This window comes from Syngnathoides biaculeatus, chromosome 10 (assembly GCF_019802595.1).
Source record: "Syngnathoides biaculeatus isolate LvHL_M chromosome 10, ASM1980259v1, whole genome shotgun sequence".
Taxonomy (NCBI): domain Eukaryota; kingdom Metazoa; phylum Chordata; class Actinopteri; order Syngnathiformes; family Syngnathidae; genus Syngnathoides; species Syngnathoides biaculeatus.
Window position 1 is genome coordinate 19,497,045 of NC_084649.1, and position 16,449 is coordinate 19,513,493.

At 45.4% G+C, this 16,449-nt stretch overlaps 1 protein-coding gene across 1 annotated transcript in view; it reads left to right on the forward strand.

Moving 5' to 3' along the window:
• Positions 1-16,005, forward strand: part of cacna1da (calcium channel, voltage-dependent, L type, alpha 1D subunit, a) — a 101,534-nt gene extending 85,529 nt beyond the window's left edge. Inside the window, exons 36-50 of the mRNA XM_061831566.1 lie at positions 513-578; positions 654-745; positions 828-987; positions 1,221-1,348; positions 1,435-1,531; positions 3,049-3,151; positions 3,251-3,352; positions 4,795-4,928; positions 5,864-5,980; positions 6,378-6,772; positions 9,322-9,450; positions 9,534-9,682; positions 10,923-11,029; positions 11,910-12,227; positions 12,635-16,005. Of these exons, the coding sequence (XP_061687550.1) occupies positions 513-578; positions 654-745; positions 828-987; positions 1,221-1,348; positions 1,435-1,531; positions 3,049-3,151; positions 3,251-3,352; positions 4,795-4,928; positions 5,864-5,980; positions 6,378-6,772; positions 9,322-9,450; positions 9,534-9,682; positions 10,923-11,029; positions 11,910-12,227; positions 12,635-12,940 (2,403 nt within the window). The 3' untranslated portion in view covers positions 12,941-16,005. The remainder of the gene's footprint in view (positions 1-512; positions 579-653; positions 746-827; positions 988-1,220; positions 1,349-1,434; positions 1,532-3,048; positions 3,152-3,250; positions 3,353-4,794; positions 4,929-5,863; positions 5,981-6,377; positions 6,773-9,321; positions 9,451-9,533; positions 9,683-10,922; positions 11,030-11,909; positions 12,228-12,634) is intronic.
• The last annotated feature ends 444 nt before the right edge of the window (positions 16,006-16,449 follow it).

Sequence of the window (16,449 nt, forward strand, 5' to 3'; positions counted from 1 at the left end):
GACTCCATCTTACTTGCGACCCTAATGAAGTGGTAAAGAAAATGAACAGTTTTATTTTTCTATTGTGTTCCTGGGCAAGACACTTAACCCAGATTGCCCATGATTGAACAGCATTGGATGCTCGGAGGGGTCGTAGGCGCAGAATGGCAGCCACGGTTTTGTCAGACTGTAGATGTCATGAGCGGGGCTGGAGCACTGCCAGGAGGGGCATGGCCTGGCAACCATGTATTTATGTTGGAGTTTTCGTCATGGGCATTTGCCAGTTCATTGAGTTTGCACCAGGTGCGGACACTGCTTTTGAAATAAAACCCACTGGACATTATGCCTTTGCCTCGGAGTCGTATATTTGGGTCCTCCCCCAATGACTCGTGACAGTAGCAGTTTAGCCATGGGTACACGAGTATCTTAACACCACGCGGTGTGACTGTGGAGGGAATGAATAATGTGTGCAATTGTAAAACATATTTGTAAGTGTAATGCAGCATTATTGTTATTATTATTATTTCTTCCAGGCCCTTCCATATGTGGCTCTTCTGATAGCTATGCTGTTCTTCATCTATGCTGTCATTGGGATGCAGGTCGGTCCCACGACATGATAACAGCATTATTTTTCTCCACTTTTCTCACTAGCGGACCCAATGAATTTTTTTCAGGTTTTTGGGAAAATTGCAATGGAGGACGGCACGCACATCAACAGAAACAACAACTTCCAGACCTTCCCTCAGGCTGTGCTTCTCCTCTTCAGGTCTGTATGATTTTGCCAACATTCCCACCCTTCTAAATCCTTTCCAGATCTTGATGGCACGTCGTCGGTATTGATTTCCCAGATGCGCCACCGGAGAGGCGTGGCAAGAGATCATGCTGGCCTGCATGCCGGGGAAATTGTGCGACCCGGAGTCAGACTACAACCCCGGGGAGGAGATGACGTGTGGCAGTGGATTTGCAATAGTTTACTTCATCACCTTCTACATGCTCTGCGCCTTTTTGGTACTTTCTATACAAGTTAACCTCATTGTATTATTTTGAGTATTCAGGCCAGTTTCCTCTGGACGGTGCCTCCTTGACTAAAGACGCAATTTTTTAATTTTGTCCAACCCTATTCTAAACCGAACAGATTTCAAATTCGCAATAACGTCAGCATTTTTTGTATTAAAAAGGGCTCCTATTTCTCCATCCTAACGGCAGCATCTTATACGGCGCAACTTCTTGTGGTTCTCCAGATTATCAATTTGTTCGTGGCCGTCATCATGGACAACTTTGACTATTTGACGCGGGATTGGTCCATTCTCGGCCCACACCACCTGGATGAATTCAAGAGAATTTGGTCGGAGTACGACCCGGAGGCCAAGTATGACCTCTGTTACTCACAGGGTCTCAATGTTTGTTGCATAAATTTTGTATCCATAATTTTGACGTCCTTTTCCGTTAACCCAGGGGAAGAATTAAACATCTCGACGTGGTTACACTTCTTCGGCGTATCCAGCCTCCCCTTGGTTTTGGTAAACTGTGTCCTCACCGCGTGGCGTGCAAGGTCTCCTTTTTTCTCATCTTGACTTCACTACTTTAGGTACACCTGCACCGAGTACAAATACAGCAGTAAAATCCAATAAATGCTCCTAATTAGGATTGTGAGTGAGTTCGAGCCTTTCCCAGCTGGCTGTTGGCGAGAGGTGGCCAACAGCCTAGACAGGTTGCCAGCCAATGGATAGATCCGCGCAGGGCGCCTAAGCCACGCCTACTTAAATACTGCTGTTATGCACCCCAAGCTACCGAAAATGGCGGATGCGGTGCAGCCGAAGCATGTTATGAGCGATTCATTAGAGCGAATTCCCGATAGTATTTCTGTTTCCTTTCCGCCCAGAAATGTCAGAATTTTTGACAAAGCGTGTACAGAAAGGGCTGAATTACTTTCAACAGGGATATATTCATAATGTCAAGGTTACATTAATCACACCTAGGGGCAATTTAGAGTGTCCAATTAATGTTGCATGTTTTTGGAATGTAGGATGAAACTAGAGTGCCCGGGGGAAACCCACACAGGCACGGGGAGAACATCCAAACTACACACAGGCGGGTCTGGGATTGAACCCAGGACTTCAGAATTGTGAGACCAACGCTTTACCAACTGTTCCACCGTGCCGCCCTAGTGGATAATTAATTTACATAAATTTTGTCAGTATGTGTGTCCTGTTTCGGTCTGAACGTAGGTACTGAACACGTAAATGTAGGCCCAAAATACAGTATTTGTGTTTGCGTGATGTGTTTAATCATGGATAAGAACGCTTGAGAGCAGAGCCGAGGTGCAGCTGGAGGCTTTGAGTTTCGCCCGGCTCAGGTAGAGCTTCCACGTTTCTTTATAAGTGTTGCACCGAGTCATTGAATAACTTACCTTGGAATTTGTGCTGATTTATTTTCAATACGTTCAGATGGTCGTGAGGTCGTCCAAAATCTTTAATCCACAGTTTGCATTTATCTAAATTACGGTTTGAGGTGGCAACGCGCACCAGATTTCCTCCCAGTAATCTCTCTGGACTGCGCTGGTCTCCATTACACGTTCCTCAGCTACATCGAAGCACCATATTTCCAAATCGGATCTAAGCAGAACCAAACACTCCCAATTCAGAGGCTTAAAGTAACCACGCGCTCTCTTTGTTTGTGGGTAAAAGACCGCAGCTGTGGACAGCATGGGCGGAGTTCAGAAAATGACGCTCACTGATTGGTCAAAAGGGAGGTGTCAATCATTCTCACGGATCCATCCATCACATGACCATTAGAGACAAACAATGACTCTTGTTCACACCAATGGACGATGGACAAAAAAATTGGAAATATTGGGAGCGCCCCTGCGTCGATCAAATGAACACATTTTGCGCTGCGTCAATAAAAACTGAGCATTATCAGATTTGTCAAGCCGGAATTTTCAGTTCATCGTGGGTATGCTCATGTTACACTTGAGCAGGTGTACCAAACGTTGTGACAGTTTTTATTGTTTAGTCGCGTGAATGCTTAGCCTGCATTTTTAAGCTGTCGTCTTCTCCGCCTTTTCAGAGGCTGGTGGCCATGAATATGCCTCTGAACAGCGACGGCACCGTCATGTTCAACGCGACTCTTTTCGCACTGGTGCGAACGGCTCTCAAGATCAAAACCGAAGGTAAAAAGTCGACACTCGGTGAACAAAGAAGAATAGATTCACTTTTCATGGCAATTAGTGAGCTCATGTGTGAAGAAATAGATTTCCGTTGTGGTGCAGGCAATCTGGAGCAGGCCAATGAGGAGCTCCGAGCTGTCATCAAGAAAATCTGGAAGAGAACCAGTATGAAGTTGCTGGATCAAGTTGTGCCGCCTGCCGGTGGTCAGTCACACTCACCTCACATCCTTCCGGCAGTCAAACCGGCCAAAATATTTCTAACTACACACACACGTGCGCTAGCTGTCATATTCAATGTTGTTCATATATCATGATGTCACTGCTCATCTTCTCCTGGTTGCAGTGTTCGCCGTCCATGTGTTTTTCTCCTGTTTCTGATCCGGCCGACGTCAGGCTTTCACGGCCACCCGGGCGTTTGGACTTTTGTTGTGTGTGTTTGTGTGTCTTCTTTCTTTCTTTTTTTTCTCGCTGTTTCTCCTCACTCTCTGCTATCTGTGTGTGTGTATGTGTGTTCAAATCTCTGAAGCACTTCGGAATATTCTGAAGCAGTTCTGTTTTAGGGTGGTGGCATGGAACTAGCGTTGCCTCTCTCTCTCTCGGATTTTCTGTCCCCAATGTGCTTGCGCAAAGTGACCCAGACCTTTGCTTCAAAGTGATTCTCACGCGCTCTTGCACATCAGGATCCGCTACAGCGCTTAGGAACGCGTCGTTGAACGTGCGTTTACACCGTCTTGATCGAATCAAACATAGCAACGAAGGTTAGCAGCCTCTTTAAGGAAGATTGAGTAAATCCCAGATATAAAAGGGTAATAAAACAACGGAGCGGAGCAAAATGCTGTATCAGAAATGCTCTCGATTGCTTCGTTTTGGCAAGAGTTAAATGAAGGTAATACTGTAAATAAATGTCATTTGTGAGGTTTATAATAAAAATAAAAAAATAACATGAATATTGAAATAAGTTACATTACACTCACCTGAAATGGTTATGATTAATTTGCGATTATGTGCTCATCGCTACAGTTTTGCTTTATTTGTCTATTTTAGCTTCCTCTGATCAACCAATCAGAGGACGGAAAAATACTGACGTCATCAAGGCTCAGCATTCTTGCCCTGTCAGGATGATTCTGGAATTTATTTGGTTAAAGAAACAATCCCATTGCTCGTGTAGCCTACGCACTACTGAATGTGAAGGGCAGATTCATCCCGGCATGACGACGCGTAGAGGCTGGAATCTGATTGGACAGAAAAATCCAAAAATCTATTCCCTTTGTCACCTGCAAAAGTGACAATTTATTCACTTGGCAAATGAAGACAAAACACATCAGTTTTCCTTATTTCTGGGGGGAGGGGAATTTTAACCGCAATATTTCAAATGAATTCTATTCCTTGAGGAGGCCACTTGGATTATTTACTGCTCTTTAGATGCACAAATCCACAAAGGCAAGCACGATAACGAGCAGAGATGGTTCATTTTCTTTTCCGTTTAAAAAAAAAAAAATACAATTTAAGGTCAATTCGGATGCATAAAATGCCTACGCCATCGATATAGATGTATTTCAGTTGGTCCAAACCGCCCCCATCGGCGAGTGGTTTTGTGTGTGCTGACCTGCTGACACAGGAAGCATTTGTGTGGTCTGTTCACTCAGATGATGAGGTAACCGTGGGGAAGTTCTATGCCACCTTCCTGATACAGGACTACTTTAGGAAATTCAAGAAACGTAAAGAGGAAGGCCTGGTGGGCGCGCACCCCTCCCAGAACAGCACTGCCATCGCGCTGCAGGTGAGTCTCTGCCGGGTCCGGTTGTCGCTCGGTGTGTGTGCGCGTGTGAGCCGATCGGATCGTGTGAAAAGATGTGAAAAGCGCTGTCGTGTTGCGTGGGCGACGCCTTTGTGTGCATTTCATTCAAATATCATCATGTGTGCTAATGTTATGGTTTGTGATCCAGCAGGAAGTTCATCTCGCTGTACAGTATGAATATTATATTTTGTTATTTATGTCCTGTGGAGCTGTAATTTGTGTCCCTGTTTTTTTTTGTTGTTTTTTGTCAGACATGTTGATGTAAAGTGTTCGCCATCGTGTCACGTGAGGTTGCAATTTGACAACGTATATTTTTGGCTTAGCTGGTAAAGTGTCGGCCTCACAGTTCTGAGGTCTCGGGTTCAATCCCGGACCCGCCTGTGTGGAGTTTGCATGTTCTCCCCGTGCCTGCGTGGCTTTTCCTCTGGGCATTCCGGTTTCCTCCCACATCCCAAAAACACGGGACATTAATTGGACACTCTAAATTGCCCCAAGGTGTGATTGTGACTGCGGCTGTTTGTCTCTATGTGCCCTGCAATTGGCTGGCGACCAGTTCAGGGTGTACCCGGCCTCCTGCCCGTCGACAGCTGGGATAGGCTCCAGCACTCCTTGCGACCCTTGTGAGGATAAGCGGCTAAGAAAATGGATGGATGGATATTGTTGTGGTTGTACTTTTGTTGCACGCCCAAAATTCCAAATTGCTTTCATTATTGTGTCCAGGTGTACTTAATGAAGTGGACGGCAGTGTATGGCCGCACCTGCTGTCACCATATGTCAATGTCATAAATCATCAAGCATAAAACTGCTTAAAGTCCGTGTGTGTGTGTGTGTTTTTGTGTGTGCGGTTGCGGCTGTAAGATGTCCATTTTCCTATTTTTGAGCCGTGAGACGAAGGCCTTTTGTTGTCATGGTTACAGGCCGGCCTCCGCACGCTCCACGACATCGGGCCCGAAATTCGCCGAGCGATATCATGTGACCTGCAAGATGACGAACTAGTAGACTTCATACCGGAGGAAGACGAGGAAATATATCGGGTAAGTGATTTGATTTTACCTGACGGGAATGATGTTCGTGATATGACACGTCGCTTTCACGATATGGACAAAAGTTGAGAGGCATCCAAGTCTCTCGATTAATTCATCAATTAAAAACAGTGAAAAACGAAAACATAGACTGGACACGTTGGAATATAATTGTTGCATGTCGTGTGTATGATGAAATAGGTTGATGATACTCTCGCGTAGTACTTCATAGTAAAAGCAATCCCCAAAAAATGATTTTCGACCCTCTTTTTTTCCATTTCTAATTCAATGCACAATGAATTCATCCTCCACACAAGTCATAATTCAGCTTCTGACTGTATTTTTCCCATATCAATTATCAAATCGGGCTGAACATCAAAAAAGTGTCATTGTGGGTATTTGTCGGCAGCGCAACGGCGGACTCTTTGGGAACCACCTGATGAACGGAGGCCATCGGCGATCGGACGGCCACCAGACCAACGCGACGCAGCGCCCTCTGCAGGTGCAGCCGCCCCCTCACTACGCTCACATGGAGCAACCGGTGGGGCGGCTTTCTCGGGCCAACGCCATGTCCTACGCCAACCACCGGCACCACCACCACCGCCACCACCACCACCGCCACCACAACAACTCCTACGGCAAGTCTCCCAAATCCACCAACATCAACCTCAACAACGCCAACAAGTCCAGTCTCCCCAACGGGGGGCACCATCGCTACGATGACCACGCCCCTCCCAATGGCTACCCGGGTCACCACGCCTCCTACTATGACTATGAAAAGCCTCGTGGCCCGCAATCTCAAAGGTACCAGCGCATGTGTCCTTGGTTCTACTGCAGAAACCGTTTAGAACCGCTAAGATTACACTGCTCACATAAAGTTAGGGGTCAATTTCCTAGGTGACCCTGAAATGGGCGACACGGTGACTCAGCTGTAAAGTGTTTGCCTCACAGATTTGAGGTTCAGGGTTCGATCCCGCCCCTGCCTGTGTGGAGTTTGCATGTTCTCCCCATGCATGGGTGGTTTTTCTCCAAGCACTCCGGTTTCCTCCCACATCCCAAAAACACGAAAAATTAATTGGACCCTCTAAATTGCCCCTAGGTACGGCTGTTTGTCTCGATGTGCCCTGCAATTGGCTGGCGACCAGTTCAGGGTGTACCCCACCCCCTGCCCGTTGACAGCTGGGATAGGCTCCACCACTCTCATGAGGATAACCGGCTAAAAAAAATATCAACCTTTCTCCTAATCGTCATTCCAACGAACTCCAAATCACATACTACCTGTGTGAAAATATAAAGGATATGGCGATTTAAAGGATATACGGATGGGAGGGATTCAAACCACAATGGCCCTCACTCTGGTATTTGAAGGTTGAGTCCAAGTTCAATATTTGGTCCTCGTTGTATACTCTACCTAGGTAATGTTGTTTGCGCGCTAAGCTAGGCTAACTCAGCCCGAGGAGCTTCAACGCGAAGGATACGGGACCAATTTGGGTATTAAGATGGACTAAGGTAAGACTTGTTAAATTTTTTATAAGTCGTCACGGCCCTCGTCATACAAGTTATGAAGTTACTCACATTTGATGTTTCTTCAACAAAACAAACACGTCTTGTAGTTAGCCAGCTAAGCTAAGGTGGTCTGGGCCTATAAGCAAGTTTAAATTGACGTTTCTATATGCCCAACGTCCTATTATGTACTCACGGTCCTCGTTGTAAACGAAACATAGGTTTTGCCAGTCTTGTAAGTACTAACGTTTGATGATTACCTCCTCAGCAAATATTTGATTACATACGTTACTTGATGTTATCGAGCTAGGTTAGGCTAGGCTAGGCCGCGCAGCTTCAACTCGAATGAATACGGCTCCAATTTGGGTACTAAGATTACCCAGATGATGGTTTTAGTCCAGGGGCATCCCACGTTGAGTATTCACAACATTCGGTCCAAATTCAGCAGGATTTATTTATTGTACGATCTTGCAGGTCGGAGCCTCCCCGTTTAGTTGTCACCAGTTCGGGGACCGGAAGCCAGCCACAGTGAATTCTGCTGCCAAAAAAAAAGAAGCCAGATTAGTCTTATTTGTCCTCAGGCGTCCAGGCACAATCCACCTTCTTATCGACACCCCCCCCCCCCCTACATTTCACAAACCTTCCTCCATTCCCCTCTAGAACCCAAACATGCTGTGGCACTGAAACTTCATTTCACGCGCTACCCCCAATGCTCAGTTTTGTCGGCCCCTCCGAAGATGACACCCGTTTTTTCCTGGCACTCGTTAAGTGTGTACGACGATTTCATTCCTGTAATTTTTTTTCATCGTGGGAATAAAAAAAAAAAAAACAAATGGGATTGTCAAGCACACTGGAGTGTATGCCCACCATCATGCTTTTTCTTCCTCTATATATTAAATTGTTGTATATCAGTGATTCTCAACCTTTATTGAGCCATGGCACATATCTTGATTAGAAAAAATCTCACGGCAAAATTATTAATAAAAATGTCACAAAAAGTGGATAAAGAAGTCAGTTATAGACTTTCTGCTGTATTATAAAAGAGCCTTTATATGTTTTGTCTGTCTGCCATAGAATGATGGACAAAGGAAATTGTGAATGTGAAATTTGATCATTTCCTATGGCGCACTGGTCAGGAATCACTGTTGTATTATGTTCCATATACTGTATGATATACAGTAGACAGCTGTATGATATACAGTATAAAATATATCACTTTTTTCCTGCCTCTTTTGTCTGTGTTCTCTCCCTTTTCTCCTCCCTAACTAAAAATGCTTTCTCCCGGCCGCCCCTCTGCCATCTTGGACAGAAGGCGCTACTATGAGACCTATGTTAGGTACGTTGTTTTTTCCAGGTTTGGCACCAGCAGTAACCGCAAAGAAGGGGCTTATGTCCCTGTTCTTTTTTTTCATTTTTCACTTTGCGTGAATGGCTGATAGGCTGCACCCCCCGCAAAACGCGGCTCAGGCGTAATGTGCTGGTCAGTCATTCGTCCGGTTGGCGTAAAAGGCTCGTAAAACATATTTATGTTACTAATGTAAAGCGGGGGGGGGGGGTAATGTTTACAAGTGGCCAGCATATTGCGGACCAAAGCTCTTTTTTCTTCTGCATGTGGCTTATTTTAACACCCAGGAGTGTTAGATGATGTGGCCACTGCTTTTTATTTCAGCGAGACGGCTTCGAGATCCATAAATACCGCTCTGGGTCTTAGGTTTAGGTGTTGCTATGATGCATTTTTTGAAACGTTGCAACCGCTTGTAGGCTTACGCGTGCATGGGAGTGCATGGCGCCAGTCCAGTACGCGCTTACCACTCCCACCCTTACCCGTGCGCGTCCTCATCCGACTTCAGGTCCAACGGTGGAGATCGACGCCACCCCACCATCCGCAGAGAGGAAGAGGTGGATGACGATCGTTTGTCCGGGGAGTATTTCAGCGGGGAGGAGTTTTATGAAGATGACAGTATGCTCTCGGGGGAGAGGTAGGCGGACATTGTGATACATTTAGTGCTGTTTAGAAGATACTTTAAGTGTTTATGTTTTTTTTTTTTTTTCATGTTTCAAGGTACCAGAACAGTGATACAGAGTATGAGACTCCCAGAGGTTACCATCATCCCGACAGTTACTACGACGACGATGAGCAGCCCCTCTACCGCGACTCGCGGAGGTCACCAAAAAGACGTTTGCTCCCTGCCACGCCCGAAGGTTTGCCCGGTACTGACCTGCGTCGTCAATTCTCTTCAAATGCAGTATGTTGACGCTAGAAATGAGAGGTTGAGGTTTATGCGGCGTTGTTTCATGCCACTCCCGGTTGATCTAAACATCAAACTAAGAGAATCGCATATTTCGTAGATTTAAAACAATCACATGTATTTAAAAGCATTAAAATAGCATCTAGGCGGCAGGGTGGATCAGCGAGTAAAGTTTGGCCTCACAGTTCTGAGGTCCCAGGTACAATCCCGGACGCAGCTGCGTTGAGTTTGCATGTTCTCCCCGTGCCTGTGTGGGTTTTCTCCGGGCACTTCGGTTTCCTCCCACATCCCAAAAACATCCAACATTAATTGGACATTTTAAATTGCCCCGAGGTGTGAGTGTGAATGCGGCTGTTTGTCTCCATGTGCCCTGCGATTGGCTGGCGACTAGTTCAGGGTGTACCTTGCTTCTTGCCCATTGACAGCTGGAATGGGCTCCAGCACTCCCCGTGACCCTTGTGAGGATAAGTGGCTAAAATAATGGATGGATGGATAGATAGATAGATTGATGGATGGAAAATACGAGCACCTATATTGTGGTGTTTCCACAGCAGCAACACATGTACACAGACAATTAGACAAAGGTCACAGGTATATATTCTTTATCCTCAGGAAAAATTACTGCAGTTTACTAAGTTACAGTAGTTGAGAAGCTCTTTTTTTTTTTCTGCGCGACTGTATGAAGTCACACACAACCAGAAGGAGCTGCAATGAATTAAATGGCCCACAAACTGTTTCCATTCTATTTAAAATATCGTATTACGATATCTTTTCATGAATAGCAATTTTATAGGGTGCTATTTTTCTTATCAAACACTAATAATACATTGTTTTTCCTATTGGGGGGGGCTGCACAGATTAATGCCATTTCCATTCATTGCAGTGGTCGATGAGTATTTAAGAAAAGAACGCTTTGAGCTACAAGCATGGTCACAGATCAAATTAAAGTTGTATGGCAAAGCACCACTTTATTTAGCAAAATAAAGAAACCTAAACATATATATATATATATATATATATATATATATATATATTCTACATCTTGCTTTTGAACGTCACAAAGCTAAATGTTTGCCACCGTTTTCTTCCACTCAAGACCGCGTCACCATCCACCGTTTTACAGCGATGATTTGCGATATTTTGAAGTGCTGCTTGCGTCGGCTTGCATGCCCGTCACTCACTGGTCCACGCGTGTTGCGCAGGTCACAGGCGGCCATCTTTCAACTTTGAGTGTCTGCGCAGGCAGGGTAGCCAAGATGAGCTTCCACATCAGCGTACTGCACTCCCACTGCACCTTATGCAGCACCAGGTAACTCCAGAAATAATGAGAAAGTATTCATATTCAGCAGTCGGCGATGTCAGTCCTTTTTTCTAATCTTCATTGTGGAGTTTATATTTAATACGGAGCAGTGACGTAGCAAAATGAGATATACAGTCATCCCCCGCTATTTGCAGATGGTTGGGACCGAGCCCAGCTGCGAATAGCAGAGAAACTCAAACACTTGACACTCCCTCATGTTTTTGTTTTTTTTAATACGTCGATGTGGAAAGGTTAAAACTGTAAATATACCACAAACTGAACATGCCGTAATTTCCGGCCTATAAGCTGCAAATTTTTCACACGCTTTCAACCCTGTGGTTTATGCGGTGATGCGACTAATTTGTGCATTTTTTTTTCTAATGGTCGCAAGGGGGCACTCGAGCAGAAAAGGTAAGAGTGAGACCGGTGGAATATATGTGCCGAGGAAGTGACTTTTACCAGTCCGGCCCTGTTACCGCTGCGCTAGCGTGCGACTGCCGTGTCTCAGTGATTATTACCGATGTGTTTTTTTTTTTTAACTGCCCCTGTCAGCGTGACGCTAGCGTTAGCGTGCCATGAGCGCGGCATTAACGTTAGCACGGCGGTGCTAGCATTAGTGCAGCGGCGCTGGCGTTAGCGCGGTGGTGCTAGCATTAAACTGTGCACCGTCTTTGTAAGTATCTCGTGTTTCAATGTGGGCACTTGCAGTTTTTACACAGCAGCGGCGTATGTATGTACCAAATGGTATTTCCTTTACAAATGTACTGTATGAGGCTTATAACCAGGTGCGCTCTGTACGCCGGGAATTACGGTAATTTCAAAGTCATTTTACAACATTCATTGGTCTCTGCACACTGCACGATTGACAGTGGATCTCGTCACTCATCAGGTGATGGCCGTAGCCGGCCTGGACTCGAGCAGAGCCCACCGCCTCTCCCCGACACGCTCCACCCGCTCCTGGGCCACCCCCCCTGCCACCCCGGCCAGTAAAGACCAGTCACCCTACTACACCCCCCTCATCCGTGTAGACCACCCGCACAGGGACAGTGCAGCCAGCAGCCACGTGTCGGTGCGCAAGAGCTCCTGGTACTCCGACGACCCCGAGTTTACGCAGAGGACGTACTCGCCCATTCACCTGCAGGTGCCACCCGAGTACCACAGCCAGTACCACCAGAAGCGAGGCAGCGCCACCAGCCTCGTTGAAGCGGTAAAGTTTTTCCTGGAAATATGTATGGCGGCACGGTGGATCAGCTGGTAAAGCAACATTAATCGGACACTCTAAATTGCCCTTAGGTGTGATTGTGAGTGCGGCTGTTTGTCTCTATGTGCCCTGCGATTGGCTGGCGACCAGTTCAGGGTGTACACCGCCTCCTGCCCGTTGACAGCTGCGATAGGCTCCAGCACTCCCCGCGACCCTCGTGAGGATAAGCAGTGAAGAAAATGGATGGATGGATGTACAGTTACGTTATTGCCACTGTTCTGGAGAGGTTGCAGTTGCTTCAGTTGTCCACTAGATGTCACCACGCTGTTTAGATTTTATCAAAGGTTGTGTTTAAATGGCCAAGTTTTATTATGTAAATGATGTGCTGACCATGATTGTATTTTTTGGCCCAGGTTTTGATCTCAGAGGGACTCGGAAGGTACGCCAAGGATCCCAAGTTCGTCGCGGCCACCAAGCACGAGATAGCGGACGCCTGCGAGATGACGATAGATGAGATGGAGAGCGCGGCCAGCCACCTGCTGAACGGCGGCATGGCGCCGGTCGTCAACGGGGTGAACGTGTTCCCGCTTCTGACCGCGGGGGGCTTCGACCCGCAGGACCCGGCGGCCAGCTACAGCGACGAGGAGCCCGAGACGGAACCCGGAGTCCCCTACGAAGAGGACCTGGCCGACGAGATGATTTGCATCACGACATTATAGCAGAAAAGGACCCTCGGCGGACTACAATCGGTGAAAGTACGAGACAAACTCGTCGTGTCGGTAGGCTCTGACCAAAAGAAGTGCCTTTTACACTTGAAGAGAAAGGCAAAGAGTTCGAAAGACGCGCACGAGTACCGTGCTCTTTCAAAGGAAACGTCTCTCCCCTTGCCAGCGTAGGACGGCACAGCACGGAGCCCTGTGGAGCGCCGAGGGGCCAACTTGACCTTTCTGTCAAAAGGGCTTGACCTGCGGGGTCCGGACGGAGATCCGACCAGGATGAGTGGCGAGGACGTGCCGTGCTCATTTAGCGGCTCGGCGGGTTTGGGTGATGACAATCACGTCGACGATGTCATTACCTCAGTCGCTTTACTAAGGTTTGGCATATCATGCAAGTTTTCAATGCAAGTATAGAAAGACATATCGCACCCCCGCCCCTGCAACATGCCCACCCAATCTTCTCTTTTAGTCTGATTTGATCCCGTCGTCCCGTGATACTTATTACAGTAGTCGTACTGCAGCCGAGTCATAAAGCAACACAATTATGCAGGAACTAACCAACGCATTACTTTTGAAGCGGCGATAAAGCATTTCTGATAAATACACCAGTAGGCAGGTTATTAAAAAATTTTTTAGAATAGCCTGATTCGTATTTCCTAGTTGAGAACCTGTAAATTGTAATATATAAATAGGAGACACTTTGCAAAGAGATGTTCTATATTTTGTAATTATGTATGATTTCAAAGATCAGCAATACGGACCATTCTGATGTGCTCTGAATTCAGACACCCATTTATTAGGTCTCATTAGGTATCGATTTGCCGCGTTTGGTTTGCCTTTTATGTTTTACGCTAACACGTTGATTTGCATTTCTCTCTTTGAAGTCATTTCGCCTTTGGTCGCAGTTTTAAGAGGTTTTGCTGGTGCGACCGACACGACCTGCACAAAACGGCCAAGCAGTTGTGATTTTGTTAGCATAAGCGCGGTACTCATTGGATGCTATAAAGTGCAACGGCATATTAAATGGAGAACCCCCGCCCCCCCCCTACCCCCAACCCCCCTTTCCCCGCTGGCATACCATACAGATGCAATCAATGCATTTGTTTGCAACCAAACCGATGCTGCTTTTATTCTTCGTCCCTCAAACTTTCTTATTACGGCCGCTCACGATTAAAATGCCTTTTTTTTCCGCTGCTGAAAGATAAATAGCAAGACAAGAGCAGTATAAATGATTATCCATCAAAGCTGATGCTGGGGTTGTGTTTATGACTGATGGCTCCTTTTAAGGCTTTTCTATGAAATCCCCGTTTTGAGTGTGTGAGGCATGGCGCCACCTGGTGGCAGAACTGGATGACGTGGATGGGAAGTGTCCTGTTGAAAGGCAAAGCCGGTTAAATCCACTAACCTAAAAAAAAAAAAAAAAAAAAAAACTGGATAGCGCATAAACATCGGGCGGTGAGTAGATTGGTTGGCCGCCATTTTGGTACTCCCAAAACGTGTGGCGGACATAGTTTGCAGATTGGATTATGACAGGGTTTTTCTCAAAGTTTGGCATGTAGAATTAAAACTGGTCGTGTGAGCATGACATTTTTTCAGTTCTGGTAACATGAAGGATTTTTAATTCGACTTGGTAAGCCAAAAAATGGCTAAATGCAAAGGAAAGACATGGAACACCGTGACTAGCAAGAAACCTTGCATATTACCTAGGGCCCGATTTCCGTGACATCTTAACTTTTCCCAAAATACGCTGTGAAGCACTATCATCATAACATAGCAAAAAATAAGCATTTTTTTGTCATAAAAAGATCACATTTTTAGTCAATCAATTGGATATATTTTTGGAAATCAGGACTCGCAGTGGGAAAATACTTGTTAAACGCATTGTTCATTTGTTTTCTCTCCGACGTCCTATTTCAGACAAAATTTAAAATTGTTTCCTTGCATTTGAACATCAAATTCAATTTGCAGAGTTCTGTATTATGAAATTCATCAAAAATTTCACAGAAAATGTGTTTTCTTGCTATCCCACTGATGAAGTTTGGGAAAATATTTACATTGCTTTTTCGCAAAAAACTGTTAGCCTATAACGGTGAGGCAACAACAACAACCGTAAACAAAACTCTGTTCAAGTGAATTAAGCTGTTCAGAATTTTTTTAAAAACTTCACAAGCAAACGTTAACACTTTCAAAGTAAATCTTTCGAACTTACCTGTGGAATGTTTTCTCTCACCCACCAAACTGGCGATTAACGCTCACGTCGGCGTAGTTGTTTTGGGAGCATCAAGATGGCGGATGGCGACTTCAGTTTTGGTGACCAATGAGCCATCCAGTCTTTTTTTTTTTTTTTTTTTTAAATCAGTGGCTAAATCTCCCACCCCCCTTCCATTTTCTCTCTCTCTGCCTGCCTGGTAAAGGCAAAGGTGACAACATATCATCGTCTCAATGTATCTGTGCGTCCCAGTGTTCCGCCGAGGAGTTTAAAACAGGGCTAACTGTGGATCCGCTCGGATCGAAAGATGCGACGAGAGGCCGGAGGGCAGCCGACGAACGCGAGCCAACGTTCGGGGATTCGCGGGGGACGCCGCGTCCCGTCACGTACGATTTTAGAGTTTCTAAGCGTCGTCCGTCGTACTCGTCGGGTCCGTCGGCCCGTGCGTCCTGTATGCTAACTTAACCGTCATGACGATGTAGATTTTTCCATTTTGTGTGCACATTGAAAGGGCTCTTTGAAATGTTTTTGCGTTTTAAAAAACAAAAATGAAAAAAAAAAGAAAAGATAAATGTGTTCTCGTCCTTTTTGCTGATGTCAAAAGGAATGCACACAACGGGCACATTGTACTCTTCGTAGCAATTGATGAACTGAAGATATGCATTATTTTGTAAACACTTTTAAGCGTCGTGTTAATCGAGAGATGAAAAGAACTTACTTTTACCTCAAGTCAGGGATTCCTGAACAAAAAAGAAAAAAGAAAAAGAAGTAAATAGTAACTTGGTTTTGGTCTTAAATATTAGCACATAGCTGTTTGTCTTTGCACAAGTGCGTGTATTGTACTTCTGTTCCTCCTTTTTCTAAACGGATTTGTGTGTTAAGGTGAGACGATTTTTGTACTTTTTTTGTGGTGGTGTGTATGGTTTAGTGGAATCAATATTTGTCATTCACGCCTCATCTGCTGGGAATGAAAGAGAATCAAAATATTTTAAAGGTGCGCCGTTGCTCTGCTGGGATTAAGAAAAAAAAAACAAGAAAATGGATCAAATACCAGTTTACAGAGAAAACGTGCCGTTTCTGTCACTTTTCTTCATATGATTATAAATAGAGTTACTTTTATTCATGTTCTGAAAGTTGTGTTTAAATAAGAAGATGGTGTAAAATATGTATAAAGTACTGGAAAGACCCATGGTTCTCTACTTGAAAGTCTTGATATTTGCTCTTCAATGTTTCTTTTTTTGGTCAACATCAATCTCTTGAGTAGCAAATGCTTTAATCTACATTTTTTTGGGGGGTGTTTTTC